The sequence below is a fragment of the Oryza brachyantha genome, chromosome 10 (assembly GCF_000231095.2).
Source record: "Oryza brachyantha chromosome 10, ObraRS2, whole genome shotgun sequence".
Taxonomy (NCBI): Eukaryota; Viridiplantae; Streptophyta; class Magnoliopsida; order Poales; family Poaceae; genus Oryza; species Oryza brachyantha.
The window spans coordinates 3,364,199-3,383,592 of NC_023172.2; the positions used below are offsets into that span (position 1 = coordinate 3,364,199).

Consider the following 19,394-nt stretch of genomic DNA (forward strand, 5'->3'; position numbering starts at 1 on the left):
TGACTAAATTTTGACGTTGTTACTACATTTTATAAGGCATATTATTGTATTTTTATCTTCGTGTTACTGCACTTTTTAGATAGATGAAAGTCGGTAAAGATGGGGTATGGAGTAAGGTTAAAGGAGCGGTTTGACCGGTAGAGGAGGGCTTTGACCAGGCTAGTTGAAGAGGTTTTGTGCCCTTAGAAGGAGGTGGGTTTGGGCCTTATAAGGGAAGGAGGTATAGAATATCTTATTCTAAGGGGTGCCTATATTAGTTTGATATATATATATATATATATATATATATATTATCATATGAGATTCTAGATTATATAACTAATTTTAGTGAAACAATCGTTTGAAATTTCTTTAAAGTTTGCATATAAAGTGATTAGTTATAGATAGACGCAACAAAGAACATAGCCATGCATATACGAACCACATGGCACGAGGTGTTGTGGCTAACAGCGTAGAAAACAACGAAGGATGAATGCATGCGTGCAGGGGGCCGGAGTGCAAAGGCGTGCAGAACAGCACAGGGCTAGATTGGTGCCTCAGAGTGCTGAATATGCTCACTGTTGCAGCACGGGGACGCGGAGCCCGATTTTTGACATATATTGGACCATACCGGGCCCCAGTCTGATCCACATTTTCTTAATCCAGTGATAAACTATGAACATGTCCGATCAAAGAGGACTACATACCGGAGGGTAAATCACTATATTTTAGAAGCGCTTATACATCAACTGTAAATCTCTATTTTAGGTTGGAAGACCAAATTCTTCCAGCATACTTACAAACATTTTATGTCAAAAGACACAGAAAAGCAAAAGTTGCATTTTAAGAAAGCACCACTTAAGTTTTGCTCTTCACTTCTTGTCATCTCTAAGGACGACATAATTATGGCCATTAGTCTTCTGAATCTTCGAGATTTTCTTCAGAATTTCAGCAAAAGCATTCTTGTCCTGCAGTGCGAAAAGAATCATCAAAACATGCACTAGCTGAAAGGCAAATTATAGCAGCTATAGATAGATTCATGTGCTGCGACCTCCAAACTACAGTTTTTTTATCATTAGTTGTTATAATTTTATGTTAATATATATCATCATAGTATTATTTTCAATAACAAATCAATCAATATGGCTTTTATCTACCAAGATAGTTCTGAACATACCAATTAGCAAATTTTAGCAGCATGGATACTAAGTAGTCAAACTAATATGGAAAAAAAAACGTAGAAATAGAACAGGTTACTGAAATATGTAACACAATACTATTATCACATTTATAGGCTTTCTCGTTTTAAGTTTGAACGATAACGTACGAAATATGGCTACATCAAAGTAAAAACCTTCCTTTCAGGTAGACTATCCCACAAAACTCGTCAAAAAGCTAAATTCATGGGGCACAAAACCAAAAGAAATATTCCATAGATTTCAAAATTAGAACTGGAGTACAGGACTCAAACCAGAGAGGATGCCAGTTATATGCAAATCAGTAACACAAGGATTTTTGCATTTTTCTTTTTGAGCAATTTTCAATAAGATACTAGATAGCAGCATGCCATTCTGGTACTAAAGATGAGTTCGAAAAAACAAATTTAGATGCACCAAACAAATACAGATTGTGCTACCAAAAACGACCTGGTTGGTTCAAAGGCGGTTAATGAACCCACTAGAGAAAAAGTACAAGGAAGAAAGCTACCTCTGGACCCATAGTCCAGAAGGGTTTGTCCACAAAAACTGCATTTTCCTTCTTGTCTACATTATTCAATAAGATTGATAACTGTGCTTTTTGGTTGGTTAGTTGAGTTTTAGGTATCTAATATAAATATAAACATGGAAACTGAGAAAACCTACCTCTGGGCCTCGTAGTCTAGACTTAAATCTAGATACCAAATCTTGTGTAGTGACAGGAGCAACAGCAAGAAGAACAGTCCTGATTTCATCCTCTGTGACAGGAGATACATTTGCGGCAGTTTTAGATGCAGCAGTGGCCTTTGATGCAGGTTTTGAGGAAGATGGTGTCTCATCTTTGGCAGCTGATGTTTTTGTATCCTAAAAATGAAAAGAAAGAACTTATCACTTAGATACTAAACTAAAAGAAGAGCATTCTTGATAATAGTGTGCAAGAACTTACAGATTCCACCTTTGCTTTTTTGGAAGCTGCACCGCCAGTTGCTTTTGTATCATCACCACCCGATTTCCTCTTTTGCTTAGATTTGGATGCAGGAGGTGTGCCACGAGCATGTCCTGATGGTGTAGGTTTAGCTGGGCTGTTATCTACAGGTTCATCTTTGGTTTGATCTTTCTGTTTTGGAGCAAGCACTGGAGATGACTCATCCTCTTGCTATATGAAGAGATGTAGACTTAAAATCAGAACATCCTTCCAAACCAAATTGTACTCTCCAGATACACAATGAAAAATACAACATTGAAGTTAAGTGAATAAATTATTACATCATCGTCTTCGTCATCCTCCTCGGCATCTGACTCATTCAGTCCAGCAGCTTTCCCAAGGAGCTTTTTCAACTCCTTGCCAGACTTGCTTAGACCACCTTCTTCTTCATTCTCTTCATCATCCTGAAAGTATAATATGTCACAGAATATTGTGATTCTATTGGTACCTATGAGCAAGGAAAAAAAAGTAACAAATACAAAGGAATATACCAAAAGGGGAGGGAAAAAGCATATTTGCTTTCAAATAGGTTCAAACTACATTTGTACATAGGGCCCGTTTGAAACAGATTATTCATTGGATTACTGCCATGGATTATCTACTTGATGATAGGGATAAATTAAATTGAAAAGTAAGCTTAGAAAAACTGGTCTAAGCTGATACAGTAGAAGTAAGTTTTTTGAGAAAACATATTTTAGAGACGTGGACCAGATAATCCGTGGCAATAATCTGGTAGTAGCTGAAAAGAACTGGGCCATAGGTAGGTATTCTTCCTGTTATAGCAGTATGTTTGCTAGAGGTATGTTTCCACAAAAATGAGATGCAAGCAAGAATTAGCTATTGGTTAATTCTATATTGAATAAGAACCTTATAAGAATTAACAGAAACTTAGCACAACTAAGGTGGTGTTTGAGATAGCTAAGATTGAAGGATTATCTGATTTTTTTTTGGCTATTCAGGAGTAGAAATGATGGAATAAACTACTACAAAGTGAAAATCTTTAGAAAAGTCAGTTGAGGAACTTTTACATAGTTTGTCTGCACAAAACAAATGAATGCAAGCTTAAGAAGCATGCCCATTTTACGAACACAGTCTAACTCCTCTCTCCAGTTTGATAGCTCCTATCGTTTTGGACGATGACAAGGTCTCCAAAACATATCTTTGACTATAACATTATATGCAATAATTACTATTTTATTAAGGTACTTTTAAGGTTTACGTATAAGTATGTTCCGGTGTCTTCAAACTATCTTTAAAGTTATTAATAGTCAAAGTTTTAAAAGTTTGACTTTAACCTTATCCTATCCAAAATGACAAGAATTATCAAGCTGTAGTCAGTAGTATTTATCTTGTTGATTACTTCATTAGTTCGTTATATTAAATTCAACACAAAAAGATCACGTGGATTGAAACTATTACATCAGACATAATTTTCAGAATGCTTGGCAACAGACAGAAAGAGTTAGGACAAAATCAAGTATGTGGAAGATTAAGCTATATAAATATTTACAAATTAGATAGTTGTCACATTGCAGTTACAGATGAGATGGCAATTTTCATGTGCTCGTTCAAGGTTTCTATCGGACAAAGACTGACAACAGAACTCATAAATATTGTGAAATGAATAATCCTGTCTACCTGCTTAATTTCGGGAGGAGCAGGAATCTCAGGAGCTAAATCTGCCCGCTCCTCTGGGTCTATATCCACAGCCTCATCATCGTCAGTGAATGTTTCTTCGTGCTCCCAGTCATCACCTGACAGGGCAATTCCCAACAAAGATGTCAATCTGAGATATCAATAATATGCCCAAAAAATATATATACATTGTTACTATTTTATTTGCATTACATAGGTTTCAGAGTTGCTCTTCTGCAAAAGAGCAAACGAAACAGAATGTGATGGTGATTTTAGAGCATCTCCAAGAGAATGGCCAAATTTTGACTCTCCAAATCTAAATTTAGAGCCATTCATGTCAGGTTTGGCAACTCCAAATCTGATATGCACTTCAACACTCTCCATCCCCACTCTCCAAATTTGACAAGGGGGAGGATAACTGGTGGGTCACGTGGGACCCATGAATAGCAATCTTGCTAGTGAAAGAATGACTTGCCAGATTTGGTCATTGAGGAGCTATGTTTAGCCATTCAAATGACATGGCAAGTCAAATAGGTAGTCTTTTGGAGGATAATTTTTGTACAAACTTGCCAAAGTTTAGTATAGCAAGTGAGATAAGTAGTCTATGTTCTTAGGCATTGTAGCTAGAAAAAATATTTAAACACACACAACATGTGTAATATTTGGTCAAGGACTCAAGGTCATCCAGTTTAAAAAAGTTTTATCAGACAAAGAAATTACCATAAGCTTATGCTTCATGGTGTCTAAAATAAATATGATGAAAATGATTTATAAAACCATATTTTACTTTAAAAGTGTAACTAAATAAGTTAACAGAATCCCCAACTGCAATACATATCTCATGAAATTGCACTTGAAGAACCAAACAAATTCCAATTTCTATGTTGAAATCTCACTGACAATGCCAAATGCATTTCCAAGTTGAAATATATTAGGCCTTAATCACCTCAAACAAAACATCATAGAATACACCAATAGCAAATTTATATATCCTTAAAAATGTGCAATAGAAACTGCAGGCCCAAAAAGGTAACAACATCAAGATACTATGCAAGCAAGAGTACAAAATACAGGTATTAGTTGTGACATCAACTGCAAAGGTGTTGTTTTAACACAAGTTTGAGAAGCACACCTTTTTCAATTTCATCATCCAAATCGAAGTCTAGATCTTTTCCACCTTCCTCATCATCATCCATACTCTTTTTGTTGAGCCCAAGCCTGTTTTTGCGTGCAGCTTCGTCTTCTTCATCCTCCTCGCCTTTATCCGAATTGTTACCCTCCTCATTGTTTTTCCCTTTCTTGGGACGAGCATTTTCTTTTTCCGTGCCATTTGTAGGTTCAAGTTTCTTCATGTCTGAACCAAAGGCAGCCGGCCCATTCGTAGCTGCTTTCATCATCCAACGCTCATAACCAGTTGCACTGGTTTTTCTCTTGTTCATCTTCTCTTCAGCCTCTTCCAGCGTAAGTTGTTTGTACTGTGCAATTTTACTGAAGTTAAACCTAAAAGGGCATAACCAAGAAACAGATAATTAACGAAGACAATTTTATCTGACTTCAATCTCAATTACAGAACTAGTAGTATTATGACCATTGCTAAGGCCATCTTTGAAATTTCAATAATGGTGTACTTGGCAATCCTTTGGATTATAATCATAAGCTGATTTTGAATTTTAGAATTTGACTTTAGAATTAGTTTTTGGGATCTTTTCCACAATTGCTAAGAAGCCAAGTTAAAAAAATCTACCTACAATTATTGTTTAAAATTCAAGAATGATTTGGATTATGATATGAAGTAGGGCTAACCACACCCATGAACTTTGTTAAACCTACCTCCTGTTGCTAATCTGGATGAAACTACAAAATAATAATAGTTATTGTGCACTAAATCATGTTTGGACATAATGAAATGGTTGAATATATTTTTAATAAAATATTCTTGTAACATTGTACTTCTGTAGTTTTTTATAGCATATCCAAAAAATCTTCAAATTTGTGCCCTTGATATTTTGACCACTTTGATTAAAAGTGGGCAACTAAAATATGGAATGGGTCCATTACCAAGAACCAGCAGGATATGCATGAAATTCTTTGCCATGCATCATCAACAAATAGTATGTAGCTGTTGATGACTGTGATCCCTCCATTTGACCTTGATACTGATATTGCCCAGTTTCATCTTCCAAAATCCATGGCTTTCTATTGTACTTCTCCTAATTTTGCCAAACATATATGCACAAAGTTAAGATACAACCAAACAAACTTCATATAAATATTCAGAGTTTCAACAGCTCAAAAACCATATACAGAACTTGGCAACGGTTGGTATCAGCAAACTAAGTATTTAAGAGCCAATCGATATGTGCCATCATGCAAGTTTGCATGTGAGTGTGACCCAATGTATGACAATCAGATGCATTGAACTTAGAAACCACAGTGTCCTTTTAGTAGTTTACAACGTGGTTATGCATGTCATTCATGTGGTCCAATAGTGGAATTAAAACTGATCCATCGTCCATCCAAATCATGCATGCTGGGGTTCACCATAATGGCTAGATGTTCCCCATAATCAACTCCCTCCGTAAACAAATATAATCTACTTTACAATTTGTCCAAATAGAATATAAGGACACCCCCCACCTACTTAATCATCTCAACCAATCGCAACCATCCCCCATATGATTTTGTCACCTACTTCCCATCTCAACCAATCACAAACCTTCCTTCCCTTAACCTTAATCTCTTCAAAAATCTCTAATTGTATTGTTGGGCAGAGGAATATTTTGAATTTAAAAGTACGGCTCCACAAAAAAGGCAGAGTAATAAAATGGAAGAGAGAAGTCATATCTCAATCAGTCTATTTTGGGCACATGGTTGACTAAGAAAATATCAAATCCATTGATATTTAGTGCAGCTTCTCTTTTGGATATGTTGTGTTAGCAAAAACCCTGTTCCAATATGTTAACCACACTAAAACATACTCCCTCCAGCCCAAAATATAACAAATTAACAACTTCTAGAATTCAAAATTTGTCCCAATATATAACTTCACCTACATTCTCTTTTCAACCAATCAAAAACTTCCAGCACTAAAGTTTCCCGACAACTTCATCTTCTCAACTAATCACAACCTTTCCCCATTCAATTTCATCAACATTCTTGTATTCTCGGACAGAAGGAGTATATTTGTTTAAACTTTTACATAATGACTAAAATGAAGCCTAGCCTGAAATTTCATGGACCAAGGCAGCACCTTTCCCCCAACTGAAAGTGCATGGCATCAACTTTTTCACATACCATTGAGTATAATTTATTGCCTTATTGGGAGATTAAAATGGAGTATAGTTGTGAGGAAATGGACAATTTAATACTACATTGGTACATCTGATAATTAAAACACTTTACCAGGACATATAGTGAAGAACTGAAGATTGAAAATTCATTTGTCTTCCATAACTGGAAGAACATGATGAAACAATGATATTCCATGAATGCATACCCGCATATTCTCAGTAAGCTGGCGACCTTGCAAGCCCTCCTTATGAAGAGACCATTTGTTTTCAGCACTCTTCTTCTTTGAGAAAGGGGGTAAACCTGTCACAAATCTTCCAATAGAGAAGCTCTTATCAGTGGTAGCATTGGCCCGTACATTATATTCCTGCAACAGAATGATCCACATAGAGGATGTCAGTGTAAGAAGATGCACCAAATAGAGAGCCACCAGAACAAAGACTGACAGATCACATTGTTTCTGCTGTAGACATAACTCTAATATTGTAACTGAATAAAAAACCCAAGAGAGTAACCACAACATTTATTCACTGACAACACATTCATGTGAATAGCCAACATTAAACCGTGATACTAGTATAATGTGTAATCTAAGTTGCATTCAAACCACCAACAGGAAACATGCTCGTCTGTTCCAGAGGTGCATGATAGCTTGTCTCAACCACCTGTCAACACAAAACTCACCAATTTCTAAGCACCTATGTTGGTGTGGTTTCAAAGAGCCAGGACAGAACTGGCATTGATATGTTGCTTCAAGTGAAGTATCTTCAACTCACTTGACATGTTAGGTACCAAAATACAGCTTGCAGGTTACAAGAATAGATAATTAGATCTTTGTTTAGACACTTTAACAAGCTTACATGACCACTGTACACAATTAAGTATTACAAACATATGTAAGCAATGCTTCCAATAAAAGTTGAAACAGGCACATTGTTTCCTTATTGTAGCATAATGGCTAGTAACGCTATGGATCTTACAATAAAACAAATTGGAATGTTTGCAATCAAATTCCACATTACTCCTTCTGTTCCACAATATTTGTCAGTGGCCACTGTGCACGCTAACTAGAGGAAAAACTTCATACAAACTGGCACACATTCCTATTGCAATAGCATGCTACAACCAATTATCCTCTTCATCCATTTGCGTAGAAATGTTACAGTTACTACACTCCGAATTTCCTATATGGACAAAAAGTGCAAAACGGGCATCCTAAGAAAGTGAAATGTAAAACTTAAGCACCAGCCAACATATCTAGTAAAAACCAAGCCTTTGTGTCAAGAAATGTAGAACTAGAAATTTGGTTAAGGAAGAATGAGCTGTAACAAAATCCTGACAACAAATTTTTCTTCCTATTTATTCATTCCATATGTTATAAATGAATGTTTTGAGATGATGGAAACATTGGCCCCAAATCTTTCTGTTCATCATTATTTCTCAAAATCATGACAAGATAGGTTCATAACATATTGAAGAGAATTAAGCTCATGGGAGACGTGGCGCTGGAACCCTAAATTACACTATCAAGCATCACATTTCCCGAACTATCCCCGACCCACCCACCCAAAGGACACACATGAAGCATCGCACGCAGCTAGGGAGCAGCTGCAAACCCTAGATCGCGAGACGCACCACCATCAATCAACGCCGGCCACAAACCCCACGCGCGCGCGACCGCGGAAACGGACGGAGGGGATCCATACCCTGATGAGGTTGGTGATAGGGGCCGCGCAGACGAGGCAGCGGGCGCGGGAGAGCGCCATGGATTTGCCGCAGGAGCTGCAGAGCGTGGTGTGCTTGCAGGAGGTGCCGTAGAGGTCCGACGGCGAGCCGCAGCCCTCGCACGCCGCCTTGAGCACCAGGTCCGTGCTCCCCATCGCCGGAGCGGTCGTGGGGCCGCGGCGGGAGGCGGAACAGCTAGGGTTCCGGCGGCCGGCGGGAGGAGCAAGTAGTGTGGGTTTCCTCGAAATGGAAACGGGAACGTGGTGGGGGGCGGTCTGCTGTCCGTGCACAATTGGGGGTCGGTGTTGTGTGGAACAGTGGAAGAGACGAGGGAGACGGACTGGACCGGGCCGGTCCTGGGCCGGTGGACCGTTTCACGAGAGATCACAGCCATATTTTATAGGGTTAATTTGATATACGCCATCGCAACTATATGTATTTAGATAAATATTATTATAATTCGTCTATTTATACTCGTACCACTCGAATTTTACAAAATTGAAACTATGCCATCACCGTCACATTTTATATCTTCTTCTCTATTTACACATAGGACCTACACCTGTCAGATTCATCTTCTTCCTTGTGATCTTTACTTTCCCTACCTCTTTCTCCGCCGGCAAACTCGCACGGGTGGACAGCTCAATCGAGCACTACCAGGATGCGTGAGATTGGCGCCGCATGGGGAAGGAAACCGTGGGGGAAGCGCAACAGCAGTAGCAGGGGTGGTCGTCGGATGAGGTGGGACGCGGGGGCGGCGGAGGAGGGGATGGCGGGAGAGGAGGTAAGCAGAGGACGGGGATTGTGGCGCGGTGTAGGCGGCGCCGGCGCGCGCGGAATCGTGTGGCTCAAATGCGTGGCGGCGCTCGTGTTGGGTGTCGTCGTGCTGCTATCGATGGCGTTCTAGCTCCTGCCGTTCGCGCGGTGCAGGAAGGGATCGGAGGGGCCAGATCCTGGCGTCGTCTTGAAAGGTGAGCCCGGCCGAGAGGTTGCATTGCAAGATGTTGACTTACTTTGTCCGTATGTTGCAATGATTGATGAATGGAATTTGCTATTTGATTTCTGCTTAGCTCGTGGCGGATTGATGAGTAGTCACTGTTTTGAGCTTTGGATCTGGATGCACAGAAATTTTGAATTGCCTGTGATGAACTGGTCCGTGAGATGGGGAAGAAGATGATTATGATGGGTGGGTCTCACATGCAGATGGAATGTGACGGCCATGGCATGGTTCTAATTTCGTAAAATTTGAGTGGCACTGCCATATATAAACGAATTGTAATAGTATTTATCTAAATACTCAGAGTTGTGATGGCATAGATCAAATTAACCCTATATTTATATGGGTCGTTGAGTATCACTCCAAATCTCTAATACGGCTATAGAGATGTGAATTTATGAAAATGTAACGAGCTGACTCAAATGGGATATATTATGAATCAGATGATATCAACTAGCATTATCGTCGTTGCATGACGAGAACAGCTCGCGCGTAGTGTGGGGAAGGCACGAAGGGCAGACGGAGCTCGACGCATCGTGCGAGGTCGACAATGGGGAGCATCACGGGTCGCAAGTAGGGATATCGACACCAACTAAGAGGAGCAGCGTGATGCGAAGACATGGGTGTACAGGGTAGCAGCGCCGACGGTGCGAGCATGAAGGAGAGCGTCAGCGGCAAAGGAGCATGGAGAAGTCGCGTCGGCATGGGCATGGAGGAGCGGCACTAGCATGAAGACTCTGTCCAAACGACGTTCCGTGCCATAGATTTTATGAAAATGTAAATCTACCTTTTGAATGTATTTTTGACTATATCTTCCACTTTTAGAAACCTTGAGAATGTGATATATTTTGTTGCGCTCTACCTCCATAGTAAAACTCCAGGAGGCCAAGTTCTATAGAATTGGCCTGTGTGAACAATAGTTGCGTAAAACCAATGGCTGATCACTTCGCCAAATAATTAGGTTGCATTTCGTTGTCTCGCCGATAAAAAGAGTTGCCAAGCTATAACATGATGCCAACGTAGGAACCCTATGGGCCTTTTACGGTATCTTTTTTACTAGTAGTGATAGTAATATAGAGTATAACTTAAATCTAACTGTTGATTAGTATTGATATTTTAGACTTTTATTGGTAAATAATGAGGGTATTATTAGATATCTTTATTCCTACAAATATTCCTAATGGTGGTGGTTGGTGATGGTAAATCTACCACTCACCCGACTAACTAGTGACGTCAATGTGACGGGTTTCATAAAAAGTCATCCATTAGAAAACCTTCATGGAAACAAAACTAAACCGGTACCCATACCCACGTTGGGTACCCGAAACCCAATAGATAACGATGGGTGAAACCATGTCAAACAAAAAACATCTTAATCAAGACATCTTCATGAGTATATTGAGGTTTTCCAATATTTAATTGCAGATAACAAGCAAATAAACATAGTTGATTGATTAATATAGCAACAAAAAGTGAAAAACGTACGGTAGAAAGCAAGTAAACTAAGTTTGTCAGATCCTAACATTCAATCATCCAATAATATTGATAGAAGCAACTAGTCATGTATCAACAATAGTCTTGTGCTCCTAGCTTATAATACACGACAATAAGTATGCTCTTTGTCGAGTATTTCAAGGTGTCATTGGATTTTTGGGGCCCCAATGGGCACCGATGGGTTAAATCTAAAACCCGTACCTAACCATGGGGGCCATACCCGCAAACCCATTGGTGTAAATCTCTACCCATACCCACTAGGTACAAAATCCGTCAGGGCCTTGGAGCCACGGGCCTAATTGTCATTCCTATGACCAACTCCCTAATTTTAAAAGAAAAAATCTACATTGGACGCTATAGTACACAAACTCATTTTACTCATTAGACAAATCTAATGGATCAAAGCATCTACATGAAATCAGATGGTTGACAATCCATCTACTCTCCTACCATTTACTTGCTACCCAAATCACATGCACATTCCATCTATCCTCCTCTCCTTCACCACTTTCATCTACCAATCACACCCCTCTCTACCACTTTTCTCTCAGATCAATTAGGCATGCTCGCGGCTTGCCCATATTCCAAGGTCAACCACCCCTACCGGCGAGGCAGCGCCCACTCTCCAACACTGAGTGCCTCCCACCACAGCTGGCGCTCACCGCTGCAATCTCCCATGCCATCGCACCCGATGCCCTTCCCCACTGTCCGGCCCCCCGATGCCCAACACTGTTATGACTTCTGAAGATCAAATGTTAGTTTTAAAAATAGTTTCACAGTGAAAAGGAATAATGATTGTTATTGGTTGAAACCATAAATATTACAGCTACAATTATGAGTAATGGCAAATGTTTTTTTTACGGATTAATGCATTAGCAGCATAGTTCCTTGATGTTCTTAAAGACCATGATTTTCAAGTTTCAAAGTTTTGACCCAAATAGATTTGTTATGTGTAATCCTCATATTAGTGTCACTTGAATTTCAGCCTTGGTCAATTGGCCGTAAGCATGTGCCAAAGACCTTCAAATTCATAATTTGATATTTGAGTGACTTTTTTCCTTGATATTTGCCACATGTATCAAATATTGCAGTATTAGAGGATACAAATTTCAAAGCATCAAATATATTTATTCATCTATCAATAGGGCAAGGAATGACATCTTTTCTTCAAGTGGTCAAGCTAATCCAAAGATTAGTGGGTGGTTAGACGCTCCTACAAAACTTAGCGGCATGATTAAATTACTCACTAAAACTTTCGATTAGAAAAGCCGGACCTTTCGATCCTTGAGTTCACTCCCTCATGAGAGATGCAACAAGGGAAGCACTCACGTACTTAACCTAAGGCAAGTAAAGAATAGGGTGCAAGTAGGAACATGAATCGAGTAAGGAAATCATAAAGATAATGCAAGAGACAGCGGGAGAGCAAGATTTTTCACCAAAGTTCGGATCATAAAGATCCTATTCTCCGTCAAGGAACTCCAAGGAGTTGGATCCCACTTGATTCAAAGCCTCACCAAGCGTGTATTGTGGAAGAAGCCTAGGCCTTCAACCAACCACCAAGGCAAAGTTTGGTTCTCGAGTGAAACACAAAGGGACCAAGATACTATGAATAATCTACCTAGAAACCTTCAAGACCGAGCTTAGTTTCCACTAAAGTTACCTAATTTTCTTGCGGAGTTTGAGGCATAGTCATCCAAACTCTGCTAGGCTATTCACAACAATCGGATGCCATAGGCGACATCTAGCTAGCTAGGACGACAACCTCCATTTTAATAAGCTTCAAGAAGTAGTCCCCCGAGTCAAAATCCAAGTGCTCAACACAACCCTAGTCTCACAAGCTCTCAAATCCTCAAATCTCCCAACTCACAATTGTTGAAAATATGGTCATAAATTGGCATATTTTAATCCCACTACTACAGAACCAATCATACTAGACAGGACATCCGTGACCAGGCCCATTAGCCCGTCAGAGATGCAAGTATCAGTGACAGGCCAAAATTTGGTCCGTTGTCAATGATTCTAAGAGGCATGACCCATCACCAATGTCACACATATTTGACAGGCCAAAATACCAGCCCATCATAAAACCATCTATGACAGGCCAAATACAATTGCCTATCACCTCTGTTGACCTATCTTTGACGGGTCATAAGTTAGAGCCCGTCACCGATGCATCATCTGTGACGGGCCGTAGTTTACTGCCCGTCACGAATGATGCATCGGTGATGGGCTGTCCAAGCCACTGCAGCGTCTTTGGCCATAGTCCCTATGCCGACAATTGAAGCGACATTCAAGGTGGCTTGAAATTTGAACAGATTTTGAGCCGGACTATTCTTCACCACCGCTCGACCCTTCTAGAAAGGGGCGTGGACGGGGAAAAGGAAAACGAAAAGAAAGGGCACCAGGATCATTGGCTCTTAAGAGGCTCGTCCAACTATTAGATCCGAAGAAAGTCGTGTCTGACACATTCCATATTGGGAGACTGTTGGTGGCAGACAATGTGCTTGCAAAGATGGGACCTAATTCCCGACAATTGCATGTGTACTATACGGAGACCACGAACTCCACGTGGAAAAAGAAACATACATCCATAGTCGGCCACCACGGTCTAGAACCCTTCCTCTCGTCACCGGCTTACTTCATTGTAGGGTTTGATATATGACATCTATGATCTATTCAAACTTAGAGCGGTGGACACAGGTTTGCTAAAGTGCTATTCTTTGTAAGTATCGAAATCTTCTCCCTATTGTGATATCACTATGTGGACAAAGCTAACATTGTGTTCTTCCCAATACATAGGTTGTGTTGGAAGAAGACTCGTAGAACTAGCATGCAAGTTGGATTTATCGATCCCTAGAAAATAAACGGGACACAATTAAATAATGCCTTGGGGGATGTGCTTGAGTGTATTAGAAATATCATGTGAGCACATCAGGACAAAGAATTCATCATGTTTTCTCACAATCAACAGTAAGTTCGTCCATAAGTAAATATAGAACGTGCATATAAATCGAATCTCGATGTTAACTTGCACTGTATCAATGTTACATGTTTCATTGGATTCTAGTATGCATAGTCCCTAAATGGAGTAAGGTTTACTACCTTAACTCCAGGCAAAATGAGAAGTATGCCTTTTCGCCACTATCTGCTGCTTTGGATGCCGCATGGGAACAATATGTACTAAAAGGTGGCAAGCATAACACAAGGCAAGCAAAACTATGGCCCTGTTTGGTAGGGATTTAGATTTGGGGTTTCAGTGTTTTTGATTCTGATTCTTTGTGAATCAGATTAAGGACAGAATCATAATTAATTTGGTAGGGTGTTTGGCTAAAAACAAAAAACATGGTTTCTAGTATGAGGTTTTGATATAAATTGTCAATACTACCCCTAACGTAGCAAGAGGTTTGAATTTTATATATTTGTACATGTGGCATAATGTAAACTTCAATAATTATTGTAAGCCAACATATATACATGTTAAATTTTTGTACACGTTAACATGTGGGGAAAAAAACTTGTATTCAAACCATGTTAAACAATATGAAAAATGCGTTGCATTTGCATGACATAACATATTCATTACATCTGTCCACTCATAAATTGAGTTGTTATAAAAATAAAGCATTAATGTATTCTTAAAAAAATATGGCAACTACAATGATATGAGAACTTTCATCTTGATTGCCATAATGTGCTTGCTAAGTTATCACGAAATATATCCATGGATCTATCACTAGAGTGTGTCATAGACGTATCAGATGCATTTTGTGAGACAACATATTTTGCATATCTTGCGGGTATGGTCGGGACATAATCTGGATCACGATCACACCTACGAAAATACTTATCGGATGTACAATTCTGACGTATAAAGTTATGGAGACACATTGTTGAAGCAATGATCATTTTTTGCTTGTCCATGGGATATATAGGCATCTTTAAAAGGATTAGCTATTTCAACTTCCACACACCAAAAGTTCGCTCAACGACATTGCATGCACTTGAGTGACACTGATTGAAATACTCTTGCTCTCCACTTGGAGGAGGTCCATTTCTCCATTTAGGAACATGATACCTTTGGCCCTTGTATGGTGACATATATCCCGGCCTATTTGGGTATCCAGCGTCTACAAGATAATAATTAGCTATAATACAGAAATTGAGTTATATTTATATGACTAAAAAATAAGACAAATTAAAATTTTCAAAAGATCTGCAATTGCATACCTTGTGGGAGATGTGGAAATATATCTTTATCAACCTATAATGCATGATAAAGAACACTAGTGTCATGCATAGAACTAGGTTGTCCAATAGAAGCATTGGTAAAACGCATGTCAAAGTCGATCGCTGCCATCACATTTTGAGTAGGACTCTTGTGTCTACCAATGTATCTAACATATTCTTCACGTGGTGGGTTTACTGCAATATAAGTCCCATCAATGGCACCAATGCAACATTTGAAATGTGGCCACATTCTCTTGTCATTCTTTATTCGACTATGAGCTCTTTGAAAGTTAGGATCTTTTGGACATATGTAATCCTTGCACATACTAACCACACTAAAAAGAACCTCCTCAAATTTTCTACTTATTGTTTCTCCAGAATGCTTGAACCTATTTTGAACCCTTCTATTGGATTCACCACCTCCAAGTATGAATAGGAAAATAGCAACCGACTCTATAGAATTCATGTGGTTGGTAGATTTGAGATCATATGTACTCACCAATAAGTCATGTAGCCTGCAAAATAGCTCAGTATTCATACAGAACATATGATGACTCTCTCCTGATGTCCTCAAAGTTTCTAGTACCCATGCATACCCACTTAGGTGTGATGTCCTTGGTTTATTTTTATCATAATATGTCATAAAATATTGTCCAAGCAAGCAAGCAGTCGAGAATGCAGCCGCTTATAAAGCTTGATGGTGACGTAAAATCTCCATAGCAAACTCATCATCTTCGTCAACATCAGTAGAGTCACTTTTCAGAGAAGCATCACTTCCATCAGTTTCACTAGAAGACATCTAAAACAATAAAAACAACTAGTTCAAAATCAAGTATTATTCTTAAATTATTGAAAGATAGGAGAGTCATCACTACTGTAGTAGAAGTGACATAATAAAAATATAATTAGTTTCTATCTTTCAATATAAAAATATGTCAATGCAAACCAAAATAGTTGGTATTCAAACAATTATTACAAAACTTTTAAAATATAACTGAACTAGTCCACCCATACACACTAAAAAACTATGACACTATTTTGCTAACTTGGCTAACTTGGCTTCATGTTTCATCTTGAGCCATGCTAATCTTTCTTCTACATTATCTAAGGTCATGAACATCTCTCTCCAATTTCTTTGTGAAAATCTCAGTAGCAATGAAATGCTCATTGGTACCAAAAACAGCACCACATTCTTTAACAAGAGCCATGACATCTTTAATTGCACACCTTGAAGTATCCTCCGAAAGTGCATCTAGCCTCTAAACGAAGTTTTGGATGATTAATGACAATGCTAGTCAAGCATGTGTGCGCTAATGAGTTGTGATTGCAGAGAAGTTTAAGGGATCAATTCGATTGAAGAAATACGTGACTGATTTGATGCATGTGTGACCCGGAGCGACGGTTCTACGAAGACGAAGGAGCTCAAAGAAGAATCTATTTTTTCATTTTTGAGTCATAGGAACTCCGTACTATTAAGAGGGGTCACTAGAAGCTCAGCATGTATCCAAGAGTAAGTTAGGGTTGAGTCTAAGTCGAGCAGAGGTTCGCTGCTGTTTTTCACAAGCAGTAGGGACTAGACGGTCTAGGCTCCTGGCCGGACAGTCTGGTGGCAGGATGGTCCGGACCTTGGTCTAGCCCCTGCTCTGAGTGAGTGAGCTAAGTGTCAGCCAGACGGTCCGGCCCCTCTAGCCGGACAGTCCAGTTAGGTTTCTTTTCTAACGGCTAAGTGACGTCTGGCAGCCTATATAAGGCCCCATTGAGATCTAGCCGTTGGTGAGGCTTTTTGTTCGAATTCTCTGGTTGCTAGGACAAGTTTAGCACCTCTCAAGCCTCCCCACTAACCCAAAAACACTTCCTAGAGAGATTAATCGCTGGATCATGTCTTAGGGAGAGTGTTTAGGTTAGTGAGTGATAGAGTGTTCGTTCTTGGGCGTTGATGGATGCATGCGGAGTCAAGGTGGCCTATTACTCTTGGAGATTGATCTCCTAGACAGATAGGCGTCGCCCGCGAGCCTTCGATTCGTGTGGATCGCCCGAGAGCAAGTTTGTGAAGGTTGTTGCCTAACCTCCGCAAGGAAATAGATAAGATTGATAGTGGATTCTTGTGCTTTCTCATAAAAGGCTACAGGGTAGAGTGGATTGCAGCCTAGGGCTAGGCAAGCCGCGTTGATCTTGACCTTGGTGGTCGATCGAAGGGGTTGCTAGTCCTTAGGTATGAATCCGGAGACCTGTGTTGGCCTTGTGGGAGGAAGCCAAGAGAGGAAAAGGATCGAGAGAGATCCCGCTCGCAGGAGCACCTTAACGGAGAGTAGGATCCAAAGATCCGAACTTCGAGATAAATCTCTCGTGTCATTGTTCTTGTGATTTCTGTGTTCTGTTTGTTCCTGCAATCTTTCTGCCTTTATATTCCACACAAGTTCACATCACGTTCTCAAGAACATCACCGAAAAAGGACACTGTCAAGTCTGCATTTTTCACTGACCGGACGGTCCGGTGTTCTAACTAGGACGGTCTGGTCAGAGCTCTCGGTGCAACTCGAGAGTGCCAACCGGACGGTCTGGCCATAGGCTCGGACGGTCCGGCCCCTGTACTAACCGCTGTGATTTGGAAGAATCTTTCAGGACACCTATTCACCCTCCTCGAGGCTCTCTCTGGGACTTCAATTGGTATAAGAGCCTATTCTTCTAAAAAGGCTTAAAAGCTTGAAGTGATCCAAGATGGGAGACAAGACTAGCGACGTTTCCAACAATCATAAAGATGAAGATGGTGGAGAAGGATCTACTAAAAATGGAGCTTCTATTGAGTTTGACTACTCTAAACTCAATACTTCTTCTTCTAACATTTCTATCTCTTTCGGCCATGCACCTTACTTTGATGGTACTCACTATGGGGCATGGAAACACAAAATGAGACTTCATCTAATCTCTTTGCATCCAAGTGTTTGGAAAGTTGTGTGCACAGGTGTGAAGGATATGCCGGAAGATGAAGAAGATCTCACTCCGGCACAAGAGCTTCTCATCCACCACAATGCTCAAGCGGCAAGCATGATTCTCAACTCTTTGAGCCCGGAGGAATTCAACAAGGTTGATCAACTTGATGAAGCCAAGGAGATTTATGACACACTCCGCATTGCTCATGAAGGATCAAGAGGGGTTCGAGAATCCAAGAACTTCTTGAAGGGAAGCTTGGGAGGTTCATGATGGAGGATGACGAAACACCTCAAGAGATGTATGACCAGATGATGGTCATTGTGAACAAGATCCGTGGACTTGGAAGTGAAGACATGATGGATCATGTGGTGGTGAAGCACTTGCTCCGAGCCATCTCACCAAGGAACCCTACCTTGGTGACTTTGATCTTTGAGTCAAGCGGTTTCAAGAGAATGACTCCAAGTGACGTGCTCTCAAGGATCATCTAGCATGAACTCTTGGAGGAAGAATCCAAAAGTCAAGAAGCACGCCACCAATGCCGCCCAAGCCAAGAACAAGGAGGTTGCATTCAAGGCAAAGAAGACTAGCTCCAAGCTTCAAGAAGAGAGCTCAAGTCGCTCGGAGAGTGAGGATAAAGAACTCGCTCTCTTGGTCCACAAATTCAAGAAATTCCTCTGCAAGAAGAGCTATGGGAGAAAGGATGAGAATCGATACAAGAGGCAATCCAAGAAAGCATGCTATGAGTGCAAGGAGTTTGGGCACTTCATAGCGGATTGCCCCAAGCTCGCTAAGAACAAGGAGGACAAGGGCAAGACCAAGTACTTCGAGAGAAGGCCCGGGAGAGCTCACATTAGTGAAGAGTGGTTCTCAAGCGACAATGAGAGTGACAAAGAAGAGGAGCCCAAGTCAAGCGACTCCAAGAGCAAAGGCGTCGCTAC

The 19,394-nt window shown here is 40.2% G+C and overlaps 1 protein-coding gene across 2 annotated transcripts; it reads right to left on the reverse strand.

Moving 5' to 3' along the window:
* Positions 1–586: 586 nt before the first annotated feature.
* Positions 587–9,087, reverse strand: LOC102704364 (transcription initiation factor IIF subunit alpha). Of its 2 annotated transcripts, none has more exons than XM_015841968.2 (9): positions 8,790–9,087; positions 7,292–7,450; positions 5,854–6,005; positions 4,928–5,295; positions 3,799–3,914; positions 2,442–2,564; positions 2,122–2,331; positions 1,842–2,039; positions 587–947 (listed from the first exon to the last, which is right to left on the reverse strand). In XM_015841968.2, exons 1-9 carry the CDS (start codon positions 8,961–8,963, stop codon positions 852–854), a joined length of 1,596 nt encoding a protein of 531 aa, XP_015697454.2. In that variant the 5' UTR covers positions 8,964–9,087; the 3' UTR covers positions 587–851. The 2 variants fall into 2 exon arrangements, with proteins under 2 accessions (XP_015697454.2, XP_040384376.1); XM_040528442.1 differs by having other exon boundaries at positions 746–947; positions 2,131–2,331.
* Positions 9,088–19,394: the final 10,307 nt, after the last annotated feature.

Bases quoted from the DNA above. Each gene is read 5' to 3' on its own strand.
- LOC102704364 (XM_015841968.2), bottom strand. From the start codon at position 8,963: ATGGGGAGCACGGACCTGGTGCTCAAGGCGGCGTGCGAGGGCTGCGGC. The intron at 6,006-7,291 runs GTATGCATTCAT...TGGCAAAATTAG, and splicing joins AGCTTACTGAGAATATGCGG to GAGAAGTACAATAGAAAGCC. The intron at 2,565-3,798 runs GTAGACAGGATT...TTATACTTTCAG, and splicing joins CTCCTCCCGAAATTAAGCAG to GATGATGAAGAGAATGAAGA.